The sequence below is a fragment of the Cricetulus griseus genome, chromosome 5, assembly GCF_003668045.3.
Source record: "Cricetulus griseus strain 17A/GY chromosome 5, alternate assembly CriGri-PICRH-1.0, whole genome shotgun sequence".
In the NCBI taxonomy this organism is placed as follows: Eukaryota; Metazoa; Chordata; class Mammalia; order Rodentia; family Cricetidae; genus Cricetulus; species Cricetulus griseus.
In genome coordinates, this window is record NC_048598.1 from 7680448 (window position 1) to 7707642 (window position 27195).

Sequence of the window (27195 nt, forward strand, 5' to 3'; positions counted from 1 at the left end):
CCACAGTGTCATTACTGGAGGCAGTCTTGGACAAGTCACACACTCAACAACTTAGATATAGCATTCAGTAGAGCTATTGATTTTAAGTGTTTTCCCTAGTGTAAAAGTTACTTTTTATACTTAAGACAATATTTTAATGGCATTATTATTATTAGATTTCAAATTTTAGTATTATCTCTAAAGCAATTGTGATTTATGCTAATTACTTATACCAGTAATTATTAAAATTTATGTCTGGTTTTTTGAAGAGTATATGAAGGATCTAATATAGTCCTTTGCCTTTAGGCAATATTATATCATTTAGAGAAAATGGTAGTAAATTATTTTACATCAGAATATGCCTTGATTTTGAATTGTGTAGGACACCAAATAATATTGGGTTTAACATTGTTCTTTTTTGTAAAATAATAGTTGATATATTCTATAGTTAAAAATAAAATATGTAATAAATATTCAAGGATACATTTTCTTAACCAAGAGTAGAAACATTACAAAGATAAATGGAACTGATTAATTTAAGGCTGAGTTTGTACTTGGTAGACATGCTCCTTTATAACCTCTAGCCTGAGATGTAAAAACTGCCCCAGGTTATGAATAATAAAATTATATGATGAAATTTAAAATTGTTATAAATAAAACATTATTAGCTTGGAGTACAGAAAACTGGCAGTTTTTAAGTCTTTTGACAGAAATCTAAGGTTAAGACAATGTATTCTTCTAAGTTGAACACAAGAATGGAAATACTGACTGTTAATATCTTATAGTAGTATCTCTATTTTGAATGTTAATTGGCCAGTCATCAAAATGAATTAGTTTCTCAGAATTAATTTTGTATGGTGTGATTTGGTGAGAAAGAATTTTTGTAGATGATATTAGACTTTATATTTTCATACATCAGGAAAGTTTGTAAGGACATATTTTGTTTTTATTGTACTAGCTTTAATAATATAACATTCTCATAAAGCAATTTTAAGGTTACTATTTTGTAATATGTTCACATAGTCACAGCTCTGCAACATCACTATAGTCATTTAAGACATTATCATCACCTTGAATAAAAACTGTACTCTGTAGCAGTCTCATCCCATTCCTTACCCTTCAGCTCTACACAACCATGAATCTACTTTCTATCTCTGGGTTTGCTAGTCTGGACCTTGTATATAAATTGAACATTGTAGAAAGTCATCTTTATGATATCCTTTCCTGTGCTGTATTCAAAGTTCATCCATGTTATAGTATATGGCAACACTGTATCCCTTGGCATTGCCAAATACTCCATTCCATGGATAAGCTGTAACATTTTACTCATTGATCTGATAATAGACTTTTCAGTTGTTCCTACTTTTTCAGCTATTAATGAACAATGGTGTGATAACTTTACGTATAAGTTTTTATGTGGACATGTTTTTGTTCTTGTTAGATACATCAGCAAATCTTGAAGCTGATAGTTAAGAAAATAAAACACAACACTATCAGTACAGTTTTTAAACATCCATGTGTATGAGTTTTGCCTGTGTTTATGTCTGTGCACCATGTTGTGGATGAAGTGCTCATGGAGGCCAAAAGATGCCAGGTCCTCTAGGTTTGAGTTACAGATGATTGTCAGCTGCCATGTGGGTGCTGAGAACTGAACCTGGCTCTTTTGCAAGAGCAGCCAGTTCTCTTAACCCCTTTCCAGTTCCACTAGTAGGGATTTAGGGGCTTGGTGATCATGAAGAGTGGCCAGATTGGAAAATAGATGTCTCTTCATATACATTAAAAGTCATTATTTAAAAGCAAATGAAAAATGAAGACTAAAGAAAGACTTGAGGTCAAAATAAAAAGTAGATTTCCAGTAAGTAAAACTCTACAATACTAGGCTGTCTTGTGGGGCACAGAATATACCTACATCAACAGACATTATCTTTAACTCATCAAAATTCAGGTAGAGGCAGCTCCACTTTTCAATGAGAAATGAGATTTCCAGTGCACTGTCAAGTCTGAGGAGCTTTGCTTAATAAGGTAATGAATGATTTTAGAAGACATGGAAAGTCTGTTGTACTGGCTGGTTTCATGTGTCAACTTGACACAAGCTCCAGTCATCAGAGAGGAAGGAGCCTCAGCTGAGGAAATGCCTCCATGAGATCCAGCTGTAAGGCATTTTCTCAATTAGTGATCAATGGTGGAGGGCCCAGCCCATGGTGGGAAGTGCCATCCCTGGCCTGGTGGTCCTGAGTTCTATAAGCAAACCAGGGGAAACAAGCCAGTAAAACAGCAACCCTCATTGGTCTCTGTATCAACTCCTGCCTCCAGGTTCCTGCCTTGCTTGAGTTCCTGGCCTGACTTCCTCCAATGATAGACTATGATCAGGAAGTGTAAGCCAAATAAACCCTTTCCTCCCCAATTTGCTTTTTGGTCACGGTGTTTCATTGCAGCAATAGAAACCCTAAATAAAACATCTGTATATTTATATACTATAAAATTTGAAACACTTTGAATTATATAGACATACAAGAAAATTACTCTGTAATATGTAAGGTAGGAATTTATAGTTAAATGTATATTATATACTCATATCATGGTAAGCATAAATACTGAAATACTTATAAATCAATATCTTACCTCCCCCTATACATACAATATTATGTGCTTAAAACCTTTAATTAACAATAAAAATGTTCTAGACTAACTGCTAAGAAATTTTGAAAGATCTTTACAAAAATATCTTTTTTCTTGCTGAAGCATGAAGGTTGTTTTGTATTGCCGTAGATATGGAAGGTCATCTCTGAGGTGACAATGTTTCCACAAATCCCTTCATATGTCTTTCAGACTTTTGGGAGTGACTGGTGGCTTTATTATCCACATGAACATCCTACCAATGTCAATATTATATCAAAGACTTCCTAGATTCACGGGCATGCTTTCAAAGATGCCAACAGGCACTGTGTATGAAAATGCACAGTCAGCTTTTTCATGATGAGGTTAGCACTTACGGAATACTACACAGATCCCTGGGCAGCTCTGTTGTGTTGGCATGAATTAGGCTCCCTGGATTGCTCTGAAACCCATACATCAATATGCTTAGCATGGCATGTGAGAAGTGATTTAATGTTTGATGCCTGTTATTTTCCTATGAACAATTTCTGGTTGTACACTTAGCTTTAGAAATTGTTTCCCCTCTCTGTTTTCTCTATTACTCTGTCAATGCTCCTTCCTAGTGATGCTTGTCATAATCCAGGAGTAACAGTGAACTAACAGCTTGTTGTTTCCAAATATTTACATGAATATGTGTGCTAAATGCTGTCTTTATAATCTGCTAATTTGCATTTGTTTTGAAGGATAAGTTTTTAAAAAGCTGCTATAAACCTGATGTTTATGAATTGTGGCTAGTTCCTAGGAAACTTAATTCGAAGGGTTTGAATCTCTCTTCTCCTCACTGTGGTTGACTGGGAATCTCAGGGTACTCATTTTCATAGCTTTGGAGCAAACTTGCTCTGGCAGAAGAGCATACAAAGATGATGATGGCAATAGGTTAATGAAAACCTTGAAAAACACTGAGATGATTCGGCATCTGGTGACTGGTGATGAAGATTTCCACTTCTCTGGTATTGATGTCTCTTTAATACGTTGAGCCATCTAGACAGTGCATTTCCAGTTGTGCTTTAATTAACAACGAAATGAAAACAGGAAAGAAACCAGCATGTTTTTCCAGACAGTAACATATGCAGCCCTTGAACATCCAAGTGGAAGCTCCTCAAAACCCTATGGTAGCATCTGTACCCTTCCTCCTTTGGTTAGCAATATGGATGCTTAAGAATCTTTTCCAGTTTCCCTGGAAAAATCAAAATGCAAGCAGTAAACATCTAGAGTATATCCAGTCTATTAGTGTTACATATATGTCTGACAATACTGCCCAACACAGTGCAAACAGATACCACTGTAATAAGTAGTGCAAACATAAGAAAGTCCTAATTCCAGACTTGTTAAAACCTTCTGGCTGTTGGTGCTGCATATCTATGTGCTGTTGAAAAACAAAACTAGCAGTGATAAAAGTTCTGTAGCTGGTTTGAACCAGAAACATCATGGTTAATTTGCCAACCAAACACTTCGATGAACAAAGTTAGACAATGCAGGCAATTACTAAATCGATAAAAAGGAGTAAGAAATCAGGCTGACTTAGCATCTAGCTTATGTATGTGGTATCTTAGATGTTTTCTCATTTATCCACACAGGTACCATTTGGAGATGAATAGCCTTCATATTAAAAAAAAATTATACTTTAAACAAATGACGTGTAAGTCAATCTCGGAAGTTAGGGGTAAAGCTAGAGATTGGAGCGTGTGAATGTGCGCGAGCACACACACACACACACACACACACACACACACACAACACACACACACTCTTCAACATCACTAGGAGAGAAATTGATCACATTTTAATTGTGGCATATATCACAATTAATTGTACTCACTTAAGATCTATTCCAACCTCTTCAAAAGTTGACTTCCCTAATTATAGACTTTGTCCTAAAATGTAAGCCAAATAAATTCTTTTCTCCCCTAAATTGTTTTGAACAGTATTTTATGACTATAACAGAAATGTGCCCTGGAGACCAGGCATGTGAGCCTAAGAACAAGGAAAGGCTAGTCAAGCTGTGTCCCTCAGAATGGTGACCCTCCCAATGACAACTAGGCAGCAAGCAGCCATCTGCACAGTTGCCTGTTACAGAACCAAACACAGGAGAAGGTAAGATTTCACACATGTCTGTCCACACTCACACCTGCTGCTGCCTGAAGGGCATCTGCTTCTCTGAAAGAATGTCCCAGGCCTGGGGACAGCCATGCAGCTTTTCGGAGTCAAGGAGAGACCTCAAGTCAGTCAGCTAAGGCAGGAGCCCTGATAAGCTTCTGCATTCCCTCAGCCACAATCCTAGTATATGCAGAGGAGGCTGGAGGCAAACCAACAGTGTGGGGGCTTGCAGTCAGACTGTCCTCTACCCTAGCTCAGGGGCACCAGGCAATTTAAACTTTGAACTTGAATGAGTCCCAGGTTACCTGACAGAAACAGATGGAGAGCCTCTTCTGGGGTAGACACCCAACTTTAGGCCTAGTGTTATCCCTGCAAATAAATTTTCAAATGCAGTGTCCAGTACGGCAAAGGTATGGGGGCCTTAGGCAGACAAGACTGAGTGAGAAGCAGCAAAAACAGGGAGAAACCTTATCGTTACAGGACAAATCCCATCAACAAATGGCCTAGACCTGCTGCCACCTTCCCAGCAAGTGTTAGGTGGTTACAGGTATTGTGAGTGAGGTGCAGAGCTCAGAAGCCAGGATCCAAGACGAGACTCGGGGACTCAGGGCATCATACATGTCTGAATCATACATGTCCTGCCTTTGGAATACCGCAGGGCTCATGGGTGCTGGGTTGCTGTGGCTTTCCTGCATAGGGCTAACAGTCATCCCTTAGCACCAAAGCAGCCTGGGTACGGAACACTACAGCAGGAGGAGAAGCCCTCCCTGTGGGATGACTTCAAGTGATCTTCAAGCCTTCTGTTGTCAGGTTCCTAGTGGAACAACTAGCAGAGACAAAAGACTTGTGGGCCTGATCTGATTGTTTTAACAGCCATCTTATCCCTGATAGGAAAAGAACATGACCATCACACAGAATTAAAATTTATAAACACAAATGACCTTGTAATTTTTATATTCTAAAAGAAAAACTTTGATAATATGCAGAGAGTGTTTATGAGGAGATACACATGTTTAGTAACATATCTGTTAATATGTGTAGTACATAAGTTTGCATATTTCCAGGACTTCTGTTTACTAAAGGATATACACATGCACACACACACAAACACACCGGACATACTGGACTTGCACTTTAGCTGTTATTTACAGTAGATGCATAACACACATGTGTACTACGAAACAATAGCTTTCCACTCCTGTCAGCATTAGGATGGGAGGGGTGACAAACAGGGTCAGTTTACTGCAGCTAAAAAGAATAATAAGAATAGTCATTTAAACTAAGGCAACATTTTGATAATTCCCTAATTCCCTCCTATCTCCAGAATTCTCTAAAATGTTTAAGGGGCTTATATGTGTCTTCTTGTGACCCTGGGGGATACAGCAGAATGACAATGACAGGTGTCTGATACTTTGGGGCTGTCAAGACTGTCCCTCATGTCAGACCTTTATTGGATGCAGCCACTTAGTTTAATTTAAGCCTGGTGGTTTTCCTTAGTGACTAAGCCCCACCTCATCTCTCTCTGTCCTTGCCAGTCTCACCAAGGTCGTCCGTGCGTTTGAAATAACCCCAGAGCCTGCCTGGCTGACCTGCATATTGTTTTTACCATGTTTGTTCTCATGACTCAACTCCCCGACTCTCAGCTAAGTACAGGTGAACTTGTTGGTCACTCCCAAATTAATATGAGGTCTAAGGGAGGCTGAAGAGCCCAGGCTAGTGCTCTCTACCTGACTACACTGTTTGGTCCTGTGACTGTGCTGTAGTCTTCAGTCTTTGGCATCCCTCTTGGTATAGCAAACATTTCTCTCTGCATAGAAGGCTCAGCCTTGATCTTAAAAGTCAAAGGTCACAGCGCTGATTTGTCTGCTGGCTCTCCTCTGAGAGATTCCCTGGAGAAGAGGGGCCAGGCTTGTCATTTTACTTTCTCCCAGCCCTGCTCCTGCCTCATCTTCTTCATTCCTCAGTAGAAAGTGTTACTCCAAGAGACACAGTTCCAGACATGCAAGGAGAAAGCGGTTGATGGATAAAGAAAACCAGAAGAAAGACTGTTCAGCCTGCCATCATCTGAGTGACATTAGTAAACCAGTTGCTTTTGGGAAAAGGAAATAGGTAGCTTGTTGAGCCAGAAATGTTTGAAATTAGCCTCCATCAAGATAACTGGACACTGGCAAAAAAAATGTACAGAATGTATTGAGACAATCTATCTGTCTTCCAAATGATTCACCATCTATTATGTTATCTTGAAAACTTTGAAACATTTGTAGAAGTTTATAGTTCGTTTTACAAGAAAAGATCATAAAATCTCATTTGCGATCATACCAGAGACAAACACTTCTGGAGAATGACCTTTAGGAAACGTTTTTGTAATTGTGTATGGTGTGTGTATTTGGATCACTTCCTTTATTTCTTCAGAGAATACATTTTTGTCCAATTAATTTTCTTTTTTCCTGAATTGCCTAAGGACTCTACTCATCCCTTCCCGAATTCAGGGCCTCAGATGTCACATGCCAGCAGGCTGGCAGATGCAGTCTGCCCACCAGTCCTTTGCGCTGGTTCCTGCTTCCTCGTCACCATGGTGGCTGGGTCTGCAAGGCTCTATGACTTTGTGCCCTGCCCTGGGAGAGCCTGTGACATGCTGGATTATTGCCAGTGCTATGCTGGCTCCTCACCCAGCCCCTGAGGTTCACACTTTTCCTGCACTCTCTTGTGCCATCCGTTCTTTTTAAAGATGACACCATGTCAGGACGGCTGGGTCCAGAGGACCAGGAGAGCTTCCGTGCAAAGTAGGCTCAGAGTGTCTTCCTAATGCCCGGGTTCTGTCAGAATCAGTCTTCTCCCACTTTAAACCTCTTGTTGAGCCCGGGACTAGTTCCCATAATTCTTCAGATTCACATTGATCTGGCCTTTGTGGCTTTTGATGTCCTTCCTGCCAGCGGCTGTCAACAATGGCCAACCTCTGAAATGCTGGGGAAGCTAAAGAATGGAACTTGCATTGCTTTCCTCCAAAGATCTTTCTGTCTGTTTCCTTTGCTTGTTTGCTGGTGTACCTCTGCTGATTAGCACATCCCTTCCTCAGTGACCTGCGGCACACGTGATGAACACATTTGATGGATGCCATGCATGCTCATAGGATATATGTTACCCTCTCCGATAACACTTCTTCATGGAAATTTTACAAATTTCCCAACTTAACCACCTATTTATCCATCTCATAACCCATAAATGTGTTAAATCTTCCAACCGAATGTTCCTATAAGTCACTGGAAATTTCCTACCCAGAATTGATCCCGCCATAACAGTTCTTGGGCTTATTTTCTTAATACCTGACCTTGCTTCCAATAACCATATTAGCACCTACAATGATATATAAGGCATAGTTGGAACTAAAGAAATCATTGTTTACTAAATCGCATTGTAGGTTTGAGCAATCCTATGTAATCTTCCCTACCTGTGTTGTAGACTAAGGGAGAAACATGAAGAAAAAAATGAGACCCAGGAGAGAGCACAATATCACATTTAAAATTGATAAATCACATAAAATAGGATGTGGCATACATGTGCAAGATAAATATTTAAATCTGGGCAATGATAGACAATGTCTTCAGCCAATCAGGACAGTCCTGAACAGATCCCTTCTACCCACCAGGACGAGACCACAGCCTTGCCAAATTCACTGTCTACTCCCATTCAAGATGTATGTAGGAGTTTGGGGTAAGGTATTCTTCAGTGACAGTAAGCTTCTTTTGTAGCAGTTGAGCATCACTCCTCACGGAAGAAAAGTCCTTATCCAAAATATCATCTCACCTGTTTGGCTATCAAGCCTACAAGTATAGGGAAAATGGGTAAAGGTGTAGTATTAGCACTGCCCAGCAAGAGTCTCAACTTATAAAGACTAGCTCTGTGTCATAGTTAAGTTGCTATCCTGTATCAGCTTCAAAATGTCACTGACTTGCTACAAATCTAGTCCCTATGTCTTTCTGTGAGATCTACTGGTGTTGGGTTACTTTTTCACATTACCTTAGAATTTTCACTGTTGGCATTGGATCAAAGTTCAAGAGATTATCTAATACTTCTTTGGGCTTTATAAACTCACCTTATAAGAAATTAGGAGCTAGCACTAGAAACATAACAGATACTAACTTAAAATCTTAGCCACTAAATTGTTATAGAAATATAAATCATGTGAGTTTTGATGATAAAACACCGGAAATTGATCTTTTAATTACAATTTTTGTCATTCAGGCTAGTTAAAATTTGCTAATAAATATTGGACATATTATCTATACCAAGCAAGCTGCTAAGTTGGTTAAAGTATCATCTGCCCTGATTTTCATAGCAAACTTGTAAAATAAATAGAATTTCTTGGTCTACAATCCAAATAAAAAACATTTTAGTGGTGTCAGGCATGCTGGCACAGGAGTATAATGTCAGCACTCAGGAGGTGAAGGAAGCAGGTTTGTGAATGAAAGGCCAGCCTAGGCTATACAATAAGAGACCTTTGAAACCATTGGTTTGATGAGGTCCAGGGATTCTTCTCAATGGCAATTTCCATCTGATTCTTACTTTAAGGGACATGAGTGTTCAAAAAGTTGCTTGATCTGGAATGAGTATTTATTTGCCTTGGTCAACTCAACCATACATGCAGACAGTGAACCATTTCCTAATTAGTTAGGGGAAATGGATAAAATTCAGAGTTAAGACTGATTTCTGTAGTGGGTTATACTTTCACAGTAAACCTCATTCGTATACTTTTTAAAATGTGATTTAAAACCTATCCATAGATAATTACAGGGAATCCACAAACTATTTGTTTTTGTTCAACAGTGTTTTACATTCAAGGAGAGGAGTGGTAGATTTTTAGCTTTTGACACAGAAAAGCTATTTGAATCATAAGAAATGGCTGCTTTGTAGATTTATTCAATAGCTAAATATCCAGTTGCCTCTAAGTAAGATGTCATGTTACTTCAGTCCTTTTGCTCATTTGAAGTGAAATTAACTCACAGTTTCACAGTTTATCTACTGTGAATCTGAACAGTTAAGTAGGACAGAGGGAAAGGTGCAGTTCCATTAAGATCTGGTGTACCAGTGGCTGTCAGGTAAGCCTTGTTATGCTGTCCATCCTCATTTAACTATCCCACAAGATCTCTTAATGAAGTTAAGCCCCAAGTTCACTCCAATAATTCTGTGGCAAGAGTTTGTGCATTGTAACAATTCATCATTTGTCAGGAAGGCACTTTTAGTTTATACATTTAATAAGGGCATCCTCTAGCTTGGTTAATTAGAAGTGAACAGTTTGCATATTTACTAAATGTGGAGTGTCATTGCTACCACGGCCTATTGCCTACATGAATTATTTCTCTATCTGCAATAAACAGCTGGGTAATTATTACTGCCATAATCAGATAAATTCCCACTGTAAGGCTTTTCTTACATGGCAATTCTTTGAACTCATCGAAAGCTGAGCAAAATTTATGAACTCCAGCAGCTAGGCCACTTTTCATACTATGGTGTCCCTGTTCCCTATTTCAAGGACACAAGTAGAGCACCACAGTTATTGTGTAAATAAGGAGAATAATGTGATGACCAAAGACAGCATTTCAGTAAACCTCATCTTTAGAACACATTATCCCAATCTCAACCAACTACCCAGAGAGGTTTGCCTTTACCAAATTAGATGCAGATTATAATCCTATGATAAGAGCTAGCCTAAAGACTGAAAAAAAATAACATCTTATTTTACAAAACCGCAAGTCAGTCTGTGATGTTAGCTGCTCATGTCACTTTTATGTGTAGACTCTCTTTTGTATATGACGATACAGCAATTTAGATGCTAGTATATTGAAGTGTGTAGCTTAAAGTGTAGAGTGTATTCTTTGCTTTAAAGGGCATCCCCTGTTTATTTTCTCTAAGTGCAGGTGCCTCATGTATTAATATACAAACTCCATCAGTCCTACTGGAAGGTAGGTCTGTGCTATTGTGGACGTGTCCCTGAGAAAGGGACTTGCTGGAAGGCTGGGCTCCTGACTTCTATAGCACAGTGACCCTGCTAAATGAGTCTGCCCTCATTTCTCTTAGAACCTAAACCTCACTCCACTCTTCTCTGTTTTCCTCTGCTAATAAGGTTTTGCTCCATTTTTTGTGTGTTTGTTGGGTTTTGTTTGGTTTGTTATTTGGGGGTTTGCTTTGTTTGAGATAGAGTCTCTCTGAGTAAGCAGAACTGGCTGGCCTGGAACTAGCTATGGAGACAAGGATAGAACTCACAGAGGTGTGCCTGCCTCCACCTCTGATTAAAGAGTAAAGGCATGCACCATCACAGCTGGCTTCTGTGAGTGCTGGATCTGCCAGGCCTTGATTGAGTATTGGTGTCTTGTCCTTTCACTGAACCTGATGTGGACAGTCCCATCTGTTTCTCTGAATTTTGCCATTTGGTATGGTTCATAAATCAAAACCTCCTGCCCAGAATTCCTGATAATTTTATCCTTTTGCTCAGATGCCTGCTAGCATCACTATTTGGTCATCTGTAGATACTTCAAGGTAGCATGCTCATGAACAAAGCAATTGTTCTCCTAAATCTCTTCCTCTTCCTCTAGTTAGACAAGTCTATACTTACTCAAGCCAGAAACAAGAAAGGTTTTCCACACTTGATCTTAGCCAAGGGAATCAATTAGGATTTATCCTAATAACTACTTCATTCTCTATTTGACTAAATCCCAGAAATATTTTTCCTACACTTCTGTTCTCACTCTGATCCCTCCTGCTTTTATAATCATTTTTCTAAACAAAAATACAATCATCATAGTCCAGTACTTTACCTGAAACCACAGTAAAAGATGACTGGGGGACCATAGAGCCTGTGAACCATGTAAGTAGGCATCCATATTTGAGTGTTGTCATTTCTTATCCAGCATTAAGAATTCAGCAAACCCAGAACAAGTACTTGTAGTGTATTCTTTTTAAAGGGTGTATTCCTGTTTTTATTTTATTCTTGTATATGTGTATCTCTGTGAGTGTATGAGGTGTGTGTGTATGTCTGAGGAGGACAGAAGAGGGTATTTGATCTCCTGAATCTGGAGTTACAGGTATTTGGCAGCTGTCTGACATGGGTACTGGGAACCAAACTTGGGTCTTGTGAAGAGCAGCAAGTGCCACTAATCACTGTGCCCTGTCTCTAGTCCTGACCTTATTCCTAAATCATTGTAACACTTAAAAACATGAGCTTTCAGGAAATGGTGAGTGAACATCATAATTATTACATTAACAAAAATCGACAATTCCTGGAGCACCTTTACATCTAGAAAATACAGAATTTTGTGATAAGTTGGAAATTCTGAAGCGACTGCCTGCTCCAAATGCACTGGATTGATAGAAGGCCATTTATATTTTTGACTATCACTGATGTGAACTCAACATTGTCATGTTATCCCACATTTTCTGCATCCATTTTTCCTTCGTCTAGGGATAGCACTGACACAAGCGAAAAAGTCACTTAACGATAGATGAGATGACCTTCTTTGTGGCATCATATGGAAATGATTCCTGGGATCAGGAATAAAGCACCTAATCTTTAGTTTCTCAAAGCTCATGGGTATTCACTGAATTGTATGGGGTGGCTGCTTTAAACCTGATAGTCTTGTCCTTTGGTGAGAGCAGAGCTGTCACTGGATGGTATCTGGTGGATTACATGCAAAAGCAGTTTCAATTATTCTTATGTTAAAACACAGTTAACACATTTTAAGTGAGAGGCAATGTGCAATATTTGAGCAAACACACAAATAATGTCATGCGTCTCTTTTCCTGTGAAATGAGATTGTCAGCCACCTCAACTCTGAACTTAACCTAAATGATTCTGCAAGTTGATCCTTCCCCACAGTTGAATCACTACAAAGATGCACGGAAAACAGTGTGATGGGCTTGATCCACCCTCACCAAGAACTCCTCGGTGCTATGTCTCAAAGGCCCATATCTAGAGTCATTTCATTTCACAAAGAGCACAGGCACCTTAAATGACACCTGCCCTTGCTGACCTCCATGTGATTTGTGAGGATAGGTAAATGTCTGTGAAATACTTGGATTCCTGAGCTTAATGAGTGTGTGAGTATACAACTTGTTCTGTTGTTCTACTTAGCATGGGTTGCTCCCAATTATTTGGCATCAGATATATTATATAAACTTTTACTTCCTTCTACAGAAAGGATCCATAATAAAAATAACTTCCCACTGAAGTATTATAAGTTAAATATTTTAGAAGTAATGCCACACAGAAAATCTTTCAAATATGTTGATTCAAAATAGCGAGTAGAAAGAAAAATACTTATTTTTGTGAATGATCTCTGAGTGGGTCTTAATGCTTTGTGAATTCATGCAAAAATGAGTAACTGAAAAGAGAGCAATGGGACACTCTCCAAGGTCAGAGTGCATCATGGTGCTCTTATTTTATAATAGTGACCATTAGAATATTTTAAACTTCCTTTTTAGTCCTAAAAATATCTACTTGTAGTCACAGATTTGCCACTGTCATGCATCCATCCATGTATGACTAGGAGACATTATTCTACTATGATGTTATTTCTGCCTTTTGCTGCTGATGGTTAAAATCTATGAGACAGGGTGGGGACTCTTGTGAATGACCCCACTCCACTGTGTCTCAATGCATTTCTCTCTACTCCCCCTTTCTGTGCTTAGAAGAAGCCTTCTCAACTCTCATTCCAGCTACAAGGCCACCACTCCCATCATGCCTTTCTGACCCCTCCCATCAGAAGTGAGATTCCTGAACTAAAGCACTGTGCAACTGTCTCTTTCATAGACTTGTTCTGTCAATCTAGGAAGGTGTTAGCTGTTTTATTTGCAAGCTCCTTAAAAACAGGGACTAGACTTTGCATGTCATTACCTTTAATATCTCAAGTGAGCATGTGACAAGATTCTTTTCTCAAATAACATATCCTGCTTATGGCTTCCCTTCCCTCCATACCTTCTAGTTGCTCCCACTCCCTTTCCCATCCGAATCCACTCCCTGTCTGTCTCTCATTAGAAAAGAGCAGACTTCTAAGAGATGATAAAATATAAAAAAGAAAATACAGTCAGATAAAAACAAAAAAATATCACATTAGAGTAGGACAAGACATACCAACAGAAAGAAGAGAGCTCAAGAGAAAGTGCAAGAATCACAGACCCACTAACTCTCTCACTCAGAAGTCCCATTAAACCCCAGCTAGAGCCACGCCATGCACAGAGCACCAGGTACAGACCCTGTTCATGCTGCCTCAGTCGTTGTGAGTTCATATGAGGTTTCATTTAGAAGGCCTTGTCTTCTTGATGTTAATTAGCCCTTAAAGTAGTTTAGACATTTTGTGAGAGAAACACATCTTATACTGAAATGAAGGCTTTGTAGGAATTGCTAAATTGTATGTGTGTGTACCTATGTGGACATGCATGTGGAGGCTAGAGAACTTTGAGTATCATTCTCCATGTTACTAACCTTATTTGTTTGAGACAAGACCTCTCATCGACCTTGAATTCACCAAGTGGGCTAGAGTAGCTGGCAAGTAACCTGTAGGTGTCTGTTGGTCTCTTGTCTCCCCTGGTGTTACAAGCATGTGCCATCACTCCTGACTTTTTTTTTTTAATTTAAGTTGGGTCCTAGAGCTCAAACTCCATTCCTTTGCAAAGTAGTTACTTTATGAATTAAACCATCTGCCCATCCATGACAGTTACTCTTTTGTCTTAAATGAGAAGACCTTTCTAAATATTTCTGAAATACTAAAATCTCTAGATAAAGGAGCCAGAGGTTTTATAGTCTTCAAAATATATTTAAATGTTAAGTATTCAGACCAAGAATATGATTAGCTTTATTGTGGCTTTTTCGTCTACTATCTTTCATCTGTTTATTTAATTTGTAGATTGAGACAAACAAGGTCTTGTGTAGCTCTTGCTGGCCTTGAACTCATATATACTTAAGGATGACCTTGATCTCCTGATCTTCTTGCCTCCACTTCCTAAGTACTGAGATTTCAGGTGTTTGCCACTGTGCCTGGTTCTCCTTTTCCTTTTATTATCTATTAATTTGCTTCAATATGGACACACAGAGAGCAAACAGCCATTAACAACAAAATGTAAGGATGCCTGTTATCCTTCTTCATGTCTTGTTCAGGCAGACATGTTGATTAGACTTCATGGTTCTAATCAGATATTTATAGGACATGCAGTATCACAGCAAACTTCCTGTTCCTCTTTCATGATAGTTCCTGAGCCTTAGGTGCAAGGAGTTGTGTTATAGATATATCCGTTGGGAATAGACACCACATGACCATTTGTTCTCTGCATTTTGATCAGTTGTGATTATCTCTTATGGTCTCCATCTCTTTCAAAGAGATGTTCCTTTGATGAGAAATAAGGACTGCACTTATCGGTGGGTATAAGGACAAATATTTAGAATGGAGTTAGGAATTACGCTGGCATGGTAGGGGAAATCTCACAAGGCCTTAACCCTAACCAAAAATTAAAGGCAACTAAGGACTGCTGAGAACTGGGAAACAGTCTTCCCCAGGGAAGTGGTGTCAACATTGCAGCTCTAATGGAAAGGTACCCTGGCAGTCAGGAGCCAAGCACCAGGGAGAGGTTCCCAAAGCACTTTGTGCTTATTTGAGAGCTCTATGCAGTATTGTCACTGGTTTTCTCTGCTGGTTTTGGCAATTGCATTTTTAAAAATGATCTCATATCACTCTTTATTTCTCTGCCAATTTATCATTTTCAAGAATCTTTTGTGACACATACCCTGTCTTGTGGCACCTCAGTGCTTTGCTTATGTAGTGATATGCATGTTAGAATCACAACTGGAACACTCTGAGTTTCTTTTATGACATCATCCTAGTGAACAGAACTGAGCCTTCCCAATCATCTCCCAAAGCCCAGTCTGAATTCCGACAGGGCCCTCCCAGAAGTTCTGATAGGCTAGTCTGGGTGGAACCTGGAATGTGTATTTCTAGCAACTAGGGACTGTGGAGGGGTCTCCAGAGTGACTGTGGGAGGGGTCTCCAGAGTGACTGTGGGAGGGGTCTCCAGTGTGACTGTGGGAGGGGTTTCTAGAGTGACTGTGGAGGGGTCTCCAGAGTGACTGTGGGAGGGGTCTCCAGAGTGACTGTGGAGGGGTCTCCAGAGTGACTGTGGGAGGGGTCTCCAGAGTGACTGTGGGAGGGGTCTCCAGAGTGACTGTGGGAGGGGTCTCCAGAGTGACTGTGGGAGGGGTCTCCAGAGTGACTGTGGGAGGGGTCTCCAGTGTGACTGTGGGAGGGGTCTCCAGAGTGACTGTGGGAGGGGTCTCCAGTGTGACTGTGGGAGGGGTCTCCAGTGTGACTGTGGGAGGGGTCTCCAGTGTGACTGTGGAGGGGTCTCCAGAGTGACTGTGGAGGGGTCTCCGGCAGGGACTGTGGGAGGGGTCTCCAGTGTGACTGTGGGAGGGGTCTCCGGCAGGGACTGTGGGAGGGGTCTCCGGCAGGGACTGTGGGAGGGGTCTCCAGAGTGACTGTGGAGGGGTCTCCAGAGTGACTGGGGAGGGGTCTCCAGAGTGACTGTGGAGGGGTCTCCAGAGTGACTGTGGGAGGGGTCTCCAGAGTGACTGTGGGAGGGGTCTCCAGAGTGACTGTGGGAGGGGTCTCCAGTGTGACTGTGGGAGGGGTCTCCAGTGTGACTGTGGGAGGGGTCTCCAGTGTGACTGTGGGAGGGGTCTCCAGTGTGACTGTGGGAGGGGTCTCCAGAGTGACTGTGGGAGGGGTCTCCAGTGTGACTGTGGAGGGGTCTCCAGAGTGACTGTGGGAGGGGTCTCCAGTGTGACTGTGGAGGGGTCTCCGGCAGGGACTGTGGGAGGGGTCTCCAGAGTGACTGTGGGAGGGGTCTCCAGTGTGACTGTGGGAGGGGTCTCCAGTGTGACTGTGGGAGGGGTCTCCAGAGTGACTGTGGGAGGGGTCTCCAGAGTGACTGTGGAGGGGTCTCCAGAGTGACTGTGGAGGGGTCTCCAGAGTGACTGTGGAGGGGTCTCCAGTAGTGTCTGTAGGATTCCCAGCAGGAGAAACTAAAGCAGGGGCTTTGAGAAGTGCATGGCATCTTAGTGAATGAACTCCAGTCCTGAGTTTTGGCATTTGACTTACATGTGCCCTTTGTAACAATGCCAGAGAGTGGATTATTAAATACACAAGTTTTTGTTTGTTTTTTTCCCTCACCATTCTGTAGACTAGGAAGTCTAAGATTAAGATGCCAGAAGATCTAGTACCTGGTGCGAACACTCTTGTTGGCAGATGATCGTCTTCTCTCTCAGCCCCACGTGCTAGGGAAAGCCACAGCATCAGAGCCTACTTCTTATGATGACCCAAATACCCTGCAGTGAGAGTGAGGACCACCCTCAGGAATTTGCTCTGTAAAACCTCTCCAATCCCACGTTGGAAAGCAGCATTGGCAGCACTTGATTTTTGTCTGTCTTTTGCTTTCTCGCAACTATCACACCGAACTCCCATCCTCCCCTCAGATTCACCACAGACTTCCTAATGAGACAGACAAAAGTGTTTAGTTCAGGTCAGTACCCTAGCACTTAGTAGGACTATTTCAAGTGCATGTATTCATACATGCAGCTGTGGTGTGCTGTGAAAGTATTAGACCTATAAGTGAAGAACCAAGCCCTGTGGTGGTGGAAACAGCTGAGCATTATTGATGAAGCCTTCCTCACAGAATGGGGAAGGTATTTGATGGCCAGCGAGATGGCTCTGAATGAAGAAGGAACTTGTCACCAAGCCTGACAACTAGGTCCAATCCTCAGGACCCATAAGATCTTTAGTATGGATTGTTTATGGAAACAATTTTGAGCAGGTTGTCGTTTCTCAAAAAATAGTTTGTGGGAAATATTTTCCTAGGTTTGGCGTAGACTTTGGGGAAAATCAAGAAACAAGCTAACAAGTCATTGTAGTAAAGAAATGATGTGTGCGAACTGCATGAAAGGAAGTAATGGCAGCTTAGGCAGGCTCAGGATTCAGAGGGCTAGCGAACTCACCTCTGTCACTTCCCTGGAGTTTCTGCCATCATTCACTAAATACTTACATGGAGACAAAAAATCCTTTAAAAGTTTACACTCATTACAATGTTCCTACTATCCAGGACTACCTTACAAAGTAGATTTACTTCCACATTCAAATAGACAGGAACAACACAGACGGGGTCTTTGTTTTTATGGAGTTTGAAGTCTAGTGGAAGACTCATATTAAATAAGCCTGTGCATAAATATATGATTGCAGTACTGTTTTTAGTGTATGAATGAGAAGCACAGTGGGAGAAGAATGCAAACTAAAGGATGCTGCAAATAGAGCGTGCATGGATTGTATGTGAAGGTCCACACAGTGTGCTGAGATGGAACCAGATGAGACCAAGTCATGGTGATGTGGTGGCGGCGGTGGCGGCGGGGGGGGGGGGGTTAAGATGAATTGTTGAGTAGAATGGACAAAAGCCAGGGACTAGCCTCAAAGTCCTTGTAACATTTTACTGTTTGTTAGCTTCAAAATATCTTTTCAGTTCCATTATCCTTTTAAAATTAGAAACATGCATCCTGCCATTTTCACTTTATCAAAAAATAGGAAGTGGAAAGCATAGCCTAAGGAAGAGAGACCCATAGGTGTAAATCAAAATCATGTTCTCTGTTTCCGTGTAGCCACCTACTTCTAATGCTATGAACTGATTATAAAAGAGTATAATCAATTTAAACTATTTCCAAACTTATCTTTTTCCTCTTGTATGCAAAATAGTGTAGGTACTATGATATTCAGCTACTTTCTCAGAAAAATCCTATCAGCATCTAAATAAAATATTAGATAAAGCAAAATACATAATATGAATTTAACATCATGATTAAAGGCATAGATTTGGGAGTCAGACCTAAATTCCAATTCTACTTTCTAATTGTGGGTATTTGATGGAGATTTAATATTTATGAATCTCATCTCCTAATCTGTGAAACCAGACTGATATAGTCTGTCCAATGGGACTTTTTTTTCTAGTAAGACATAAAGAATTATGAAGTAGACAGTCTATCTTCCTAAGGAATTTCCTAAGAACAGAACAAAGACAAAGTGCTGGTACTCTTTGGATCATTGAGATCAGTGCAGCAAGGGTGAGAAAAGGAACGTGTAATGTGTGTATGAGGAAAGAGACTTGGAAAAGCTCACCTAGTGAATGAGTTAGGAACAGAAACTGGGAAAGTGGAGAGGGGTGAACAGGAGGCAGTGCTCTTCATCAGTGCCAGAGTCTTAGGAAGTTCTGGGGTTTGGATGGCTGGTTGCAGTGCTCCACACTGAGGCAAAGGCTCTGAGCCTGTGTTTCCTCCCTTAGTCAACAAATGCAACCTATAAGGCAAGGTTAGCAAAGCTAGTTTCCCCCGTTCCGTTCAGTTATGAAGTTGAGTTAGGAGCAAGCAGTCAGCAGCCCACACTCCTGGCTGCTGCAGGCTAAGATGCTTTGGTCCAGTGTGGGGATTTTGATGTGGTAAGCACCACCTCTGGTCATTGCCTCCACACATAGACCCATAGTGATGCAACAGAGCCTAGCAGACATGCTGGCCATCAGTAAGCCACAGCTTTCTTCGAGGTTCAAGGTGAACCCTCTCCTCAAGGTGAAACAACTCTGCCATGTAGTATGAGGAGGATAGAGGAAAGAGATATATTTACATGTTTACTTTCTCTCTTCTCCACTGGTGACAGTTCTGTTCATGTCTCATGCCTCTTAGGAAGCCAGATACTGTGTTCTTCATTGTGACATTGCATGCACACAGTATGCACTCATAAGAGGAATATCACCAAAAGATTTAAACAGAGCATGAAAAATCTGTAGTAAATAGAGTAGCCTTGCACCTAGTGTATAGGCAGTGCTGAAGAAAACGAATGCTGGCATAGCAATGCTCTGCATAGATTCAGCCTGTCTGGTTCTCACAATAGCCTAATGAGAACGATGGTAGTATTAGTGTGTTTTCACTTTCTAGATGATGGTATTGAAGATCAGAGGTTAAACAGCAAGCAAACAGCACAGTGCAGATTGTGTGACCAGGGTCATTGCAGAGCACGTTCCTAGCTACTCCACTATATTGCCTCCCAGTGGCTACTTTTATTTTTATCATCACTGTCATTCTAGAAGATGTAAATATTTATCACTATAAATGCCATTTCGAAACATGTGTCAAAAATAAATCTTAGTATTTGCAGTAGTTTTCATCTGTATATACTATCACAGAATGTTTTAGGACAATGAAAATGGTGCAAAAAATCCAAGTATCTTGTATTGTAGAAAAATAGGATCATAAGATAAAAAAAGACATGCGTGGCTAACTCAGTGGAAAGTAGCGTCTCTGTCTCATGTCTGGATGGATGAGGACTGCAGTCTCCTCTGCAGTCAGAAACCCTGCAAGTCCAGGTTCTCATCGGTTCTGGCCATTAGATAAATCTTTATCTGTGCTTGTTTCTCCCTGATGTAAACTAGGATAATCAGTACCTTCACTTGTTATTCTAAATTATCTCAAAGGCTTATAAGAGGAACCATGGAGGAATTGCTTGTTTTTCACACTAATATCTTTACATGATAACAAAAGTAAAGATTAAAATGCATAAAGCACTTCCTTTTTGTGTAACTTGATTGTTATTTTTCCTGGTAAAAATTCTCATTTGCTCATATGTAACTGTCTTGAAATGTGTACCTTAAGGACAAAGAAAGGTCACCAATTCCTCTAACTCCTGGTTCTTTGTCAAAAAGTGGACACAGTTAATGAGGTTTGTTTGGTACAGAACAAATTCGCAGACACAGACGGAGATGCTTTCAATGGAAACAAATTTGTTTGGCTTTACCAGGTTACTTAGCGATTAATAATAGCCTTGAGATGCAGTCAGGGAGGTCATTGTCCCAGCTTGCCAACACAATCTCAATGTGCAGCTAGCCCAGGCTGGTGGGTACAGAAGCCCCCCAAATCCCATGCATAAAGGAAAACAGGTTATTTCTGCCTCCTTTTTTCATATTAATAAGCAATTTTCAAGGGAAGGGTGGCAAAATGGGGGCCATGCCACTCCAAGTAATTCATTTATTTTGCAATTTAATCTTACGTTGAAAAAAATTGCTCTGCTGCAGTAGCCTAGCATGGTGATTTTTAAACGTCAGAGTGTTTCATAAGTAACCTTGTGTGAAGTATTAGTAGCCTGGAACAGGGAATTGCAATAAAAATCTTACCACACTCAGGTAGCAAGGAGAATACTTTATTTATTTTTTTTTTACTATCTCTTTCTAGTTTTCCCTGACATGTATGAAGCAAAGGCTATGATGATTTCTTTGAAATTTTACATATGGAAGTAGACACCAAGTTATATATTTATTTCTAAAATACGACAGTATTAAGATGCTGCTCTGCCATGAGTGATAAATGTGTTCAATGAAAACAAAAGATGCAACCTTTCTTCCTTATTTGATAACATCATGTCCTATTTGGAAGCTATTGATCACACAGTATAATGTAAAGCTTATTTTTCATTTAAATTTCATAGAAGTATTCGCAAATGAGGAAATTTTTCATTTTGTGGAACTTTTCATGCTTTAAAAAGATTTTAACTTCTAACCTTTTACTTAAATTATTTCCATAATTGAATAAAATGTCAATTCTTTATATACAGGATAATATGTGTAATCTTATTGGTATTAATTGAACTGTTAACTGATTTAAACATAGAATCAACTAAGCATGTATAAAATCTGTACTTTAAAAGATACAGTGATCAGTATACAAAATAAGTAAGCAGACATTTGTAAATACAAACTAAAATTTAAGACACATCTTTCCTTGGGATATTTAAGTGTCTCCAGAATAGCCAGTCTTCACCAAAGGAAACTGGTGATGTAGAAAGCCACTCACTTTGCACTGAATTTTGACACTCCTTTTGCCATTGTATTAATTATAACAAGTACCCTTTTTGGTGTTGAAAACTCCATCATGAAAAAAAGTCACTTAAATGCTGTCTAACAGCGGCAAAGATTTCCACACAGTTCACAGGCAAGATAAATTGCACCCTTGATTTTGATGGATGTGGGTGATCATTGCCCCTCAAAAATCTTGATTTTCATCAGTAAAAGAATTAGGGAATCAACAGATGTCATCAGAGTAACTGCTGACAATTTTGATGCAGGGAGGCTCTGGAGGAGTTCGCCGAGATGAAAGAGACAGAAGAGAGGAAGGCGCGCCTGGAGAAGGAAGAGAAGCTCAGAGATCAGCAAGCCCGCAAGATGCATTACCTGCTCAGCACAAATCAGGTTAGTCTACCTGTGCTTGGCAGCTCCCATGAGCCACTTGGACCCCTAGCCTGACAGAGATAAACTAGCAGGCTGAATAGGACATGGCTTGTTGAAAAGATACCACAAAGACACGACTTCGAGTTCAATTTCATGTGTCTGTGTAGGTGTGCACAGGCACCGTGATTGGTCTGTGACAGGGCACAGTGCTTCATAGAGGCAGCCACTGAGCCACAGGCAGAAAGGCTCAAGTCAGCAGCGTGATCACCACAGTGATAACACAACATGAAGGGCATAACCTCGCCTTCAAAACTCATTCCAAGTGGCTTGTTGGTGTGTTGTGAGTTGATCAAGAACTAGCAGGTTATTAAGCTGAGCTGGCTTTCAGGTTTTCTCTTTTAATTGAGTGGCTGCTGAGATTAAGCCCGTCCTCCCTCCTTTGCCAATTTTTGATGGAAGTTGTCAGGTAATGCTTTTCAACGGATTACCTCAGCAATTACAACTTCATATGGAGAGATACAAATGGAATTTAGAATACTTAGACGTTAATTTTTAAGATTTTGTTACAGTTGCCAAGAAAGAGTACATTGCATTTAGAATTTTCTTCACAGAGAAATTGGCTTTAAATGTATGAGTTGGCTGATGAGATGGCTCAGTAGGTGACAGTACTTGCCACCAGCCTGATGACCTGGGTTCAAGTCCCAGGACCCTAATAGTGGGAGAACAGAGCTGGCTCCTTTCTTTTATTTATTCTAGTTATCAATGAGAATTAATAAGTGATCATCACAGTGTGGTCTCCATATGGGTGTGCTCTCCACCTTCACTTTACACGATATCATTGATGTTAGGACATTGCAGGTGAAATTGTGTTGTCAAATCTCCTCCTTGGAGAAGAATAAAGATGTCAGAGATTTTGTTGGCTCTGGCAATTTAGTTTATGTAGTTATGGTGATCTTGATATTTAACTGTAGGTAACAAAGGAGATGAAAGGATAATCTTTGAACCTATGGAGAAAAGCCCCACCCCCCCCTTCCTGAGCAAACTTCTTGGTGATAAAATAGAAGACTGATACCATCTTATTGTCCAGTCTGTCCATTTGTCCATAACATCTGATGTGCTGCCAGCTGATGCTGGGAAACCCATGCCTTCCATTGCAAACCCACCAGGTCTCTTCTGCTTCATTTTAATCGACATTTGTCATCACATATAAAGAGGCAGAACTTGAAGACTACAAAGACTTAGTACAGTGAATATGACTCCTCCCCAGCCTGTACCCTGGACCACATGTCTCTGAATGCCTGCCCTCCATGGGCACTGTGCTGGGAATTTAGTACATGCAAGTGTTTACTAACAGATCCTTGGCCAGAAGGAGCACAGATCCTCATGTCAGTCTCCTGCCACAAACCTTTTTAACTGGAGAAAATTGCTGTCTTTGAGCAGTCTCCCTCATTTAGATTTTGCTGTTGCAATACACTGATTTGTTCCATTTAATAAGCAATTTTAAACACTTCACCTAAATAAAAAGGGACTGAGTGTTGTTACTCACTTGCCTTAATGACTTGGCTATTGGGTGGAAATTGATCTCTGGATTTTAAAATATTCTTAGTTGTTTGGGTTAACTCCCCTGGACTGCCTATCACAGGAAACTTCAGTTTCAAAAAATTAGTGTTTTAATTGTCAATGGAAGTTGTACATACTTTTTGTGAGAAGTATACCTGTATACAAACAGTTTTGTTGAACTGTGTAAATAGAACCCCTGTAGCATTTTTAGAAGAGAACGTAGTTTATTGGAAACTCCAATAACTTAGTAACGATATTATTAATATGCAATGTACAATACTTATTTTGACATAAATTTCCATAGTTCTGATATAGCTTAACCTAGTTAATAGCTATAAAACATTAGTCAGGTAAATAATGTTTTCAAAACACTGAAGAACTTATCAGAACAAAGTTGTGTTTGTTAATTCAGACATAGATGTTTTTAATGAATTAATAACGTTAGACTAATTATGCTGATATATTGATATTTACTGACACAATTTAAAATTTACACTTAATTTTAAGCCTATTTTAGCTTGAATCTGATGTACAATTTAAAATAGTTTTAGAAGCTATTCATAATTTTTGTTATCTCATCTTTATTCAAGCAAATATGTTTGTGCTAATAGGAGTTACATGAGTAAATAAGTAGTATTGCAATGAGTGAATTAATAGACCCCTCAGGGCTTTATTAATTAAAAAGTTCAAGTCATAGTAGAGCACCTTTTTTATATGTTTATTTCAATCAGAAAGCTGAACATGCTGACTTATTTGCATAAATAATCAATCACCATTTACTAGTAGTAATAAGGTTAATTTGTTGCTGCAGACATAACAGGGTTAGTCAATTATATTTCCTAGAAAATACTATTTGTTATGCACCGACACCTGTAAAGCAGGATTGTGTTTAAGTCCTCACTAAATGAACACATCAAAAAGTCTTTGTCCCTGTAAAAATTTTTTGAAAGGAAAGCTGATTTTAGTTGATTTGAATAAAGTAAAATGCAAGCAATGCCTCCATTTGTAAATTTAATTTATCTTTCTGCAAAGATTGATTATTTAATAAAGTTATTTAGTTTGATTCAGTAACCAGTCAAGCCAAATCTAACACATACAGGGCATATTTCCTTTGAAGAAAATCTCATTTACAGATTTGTTTTCTTCCAAAGAAACTGACTTTCATTCCATTGCCCTTGTTCTCCGTAATAAATTATGCTGTCTGCTCCACCTACTGGTATATGTGTGCAAAGGCTTGTTGTTGTGTTCACTAAAGGAAAACACTGCTTCCTGAGGATCAGCGGTCACAGGGATGCATGTAAAGCTCAAGGTGCAAATTCAAGAGCTAGTGCTTTGAAATGAGCGTCACTCTATAGGATTATCCACAGTGGTAATTAACTGACACTCGGAAGTCGTTAATATGATGGTAGGAAGGGTTGTATGAACACAACAAGGACCAAAACTCAGTTCACACACATTGAAGTGGAGATGTATTATAGAAATAGTTTTCATGTTATCATCTACATATTACTTTTTGATGGTTTTCCAATTTTCATGTGGATACAAAAGGAATACATTTCAGTTTTGTGATTTTTCAAAAAGGCCCTTTGCTGTGATCATTATTGACAAACTATAACTTGATATACTTGAATATTTGGAAAACTAAAATGTGTGCAGTCACCTTTTTTTTTTGAGACCACACCAAATCGAATTTATATAAACAGGGAATATATCTTAATTAAAACTTACACTTGACCTAGTCATAATAAACTGGTAGTCTGTTAAGTGGGAAACATGTTTCTAAGACAAAGCTTATGAGGTGAAATTTTAAATGTGTATTACCTCCCACCCTGTCTTCTGAGGACAGTACGCCGACATGACAGGTTCTCAGCAGGTGTACACTGAGGACTTAGTTTATGGCTTGCACCTCCATCTTGAGATGGACCCACAGGAAGATGGCTCTCCCTGTATGCACGCGCCATTCTCTGCATGTGTGACCCTATGGGTGTATGTGGGGCAGATGTCTCGTGAATTTGGGAATCCCGCATTTGGACAGGCTTCTTGGGAGACAGGGCTCTTAGGATGGAGTACTGGCTGTCACAGGGAAGCTTGGGAGCAGTGGAGGTCCTGGTCACTGATGTGTCTGGACCACACCTTGTGCCTGTTGGTCCTGTCTTAGAGGCCGCTTCACTCACATTAGGACCAGTGGCTACTTAGTTGCACCCTTTCTCTTTGTTATATTTTCCTGTTGTGCCTTTTTGACTTAATGCATTTTCTATGATGTTTCATTTCATTGCCCTGTGTGTGCTTCAAGACAGCTTTGGCATGCCCAGTTAAGTCTTTTGCTCTTTATCCCAATATATCTACCCCAGTCCAGTTAATCTTTCAAAAATACCCTTATTTCATTTCTATTTGAAGTTTATAAACCTCCAAAGGTGTCATGTTGTCTATTTGATAAAATCCTTGTATACCCCCAGATTAACACAGCTCTCAGACCTTACCAGAGGAATTTCTTTATGCAATTGCTGGCAGTTAAGGCAGAAACTCACAACTTGTGAAAGTGTAGAGAACAGATAAGAGTGGAGTACTCAGCCATAAAGGGACACCGGGTTCCCACTCCCTTCCCCAAGGCTCAGGGGACATTGAAGAAACACCAGCTGAAGGACTGTGAGAGCCGAGGTCAGGGAGGACTGGAGGGAGACAGTGTCCTCTGCACATGACAGGACCAGGGCACTCATGAGCTCACAGCGCTGAGGTGGCTTGCACCAGACCTGCACAAGGTCAAGCCAGAAAGCGCCCTAGTGTGGAGGGGAGAGGGGCCCACAGGCCTCACCTCTAACTGTGGAGCTATGGGGAAGGACATTTGGTTTTAAGGGTATGGCCCCTCGTTGGTCAACCATGACCCAGTTGGCAGCCCCACAGCCATGAGTGTGTGGCAGCACAGATTGAACCTGATGGGTTGTTAAAACTAATTTAGAAAGAGGACAAGAGGACACAAAGATGGGAAGGGTTTGGGGGTGGATCTGGGAGGATTTTTGGAGGATTTGGGTGTTGACTATGACCAAGATACATTGTATGCCTATATGAAATTTTCAAAGAATTAACAAAAATATATTTAAAACAATCCTTCCTTTTCAGCGTCAAAACTGACAGCCCTCCGCTATCTACCTCCGCCCTGCCTTCTCAGTCTTTTCTTCCTTTGCTCCTCTGTGTGGTCATCCCATCACAGCCTGGTATTCTATTCAAGAAAATCTCACCGAAAGGATTGCTTACACACGGACGAAGCTGCTTACCTTACAGCTAGTTACATTCTGCACACTGAGTCCTGCTCCCGTCACAAAAAGGGCAACTTCTAACAACTTCCCGCCCACACTGACCTTGCCCATTCCTTTACTGTTGAAGACATTTTCCTCCCTCCTATTAAACTACTTTATCAATGAAATACATGAACTGGTCAGCTGTCCTTATTAGTGTAGATTGTCGAAAACTGGAAGATTGTTAGCAGTTCATAAGAGGAACAGGGGAGAAATGTCTGCCCAGGAGTCAGAGAACAAGCTCAGAGTATAAAGATGTGGGAGACAGTTGGTGGGAAGGGATCTCAGTTTGTAAAAGTGCTCAGGGAACCCATGGAGTATA

The 27195-nt window shown here is 40.3% G+C and overlaps 1 protein-coding gene across 1 annotated transcript in view; it reads left to right on the plus strand.

Moving 5' to 3' along the window:
• Window positions 1–27195, plus strand: part of Spata17 (spermatogenesis associated 17) — a 175061-nt gene that overhangs the window by 58189 nt on the left and 89677 nt on the right. Inside the window, 1 exon segment of the mRNA XM_027418736.2 lies at window positions 21918–22041. Coding sequence (XP_027274537.1) covers window positions 21918–22041 — 124 coding nt within the window.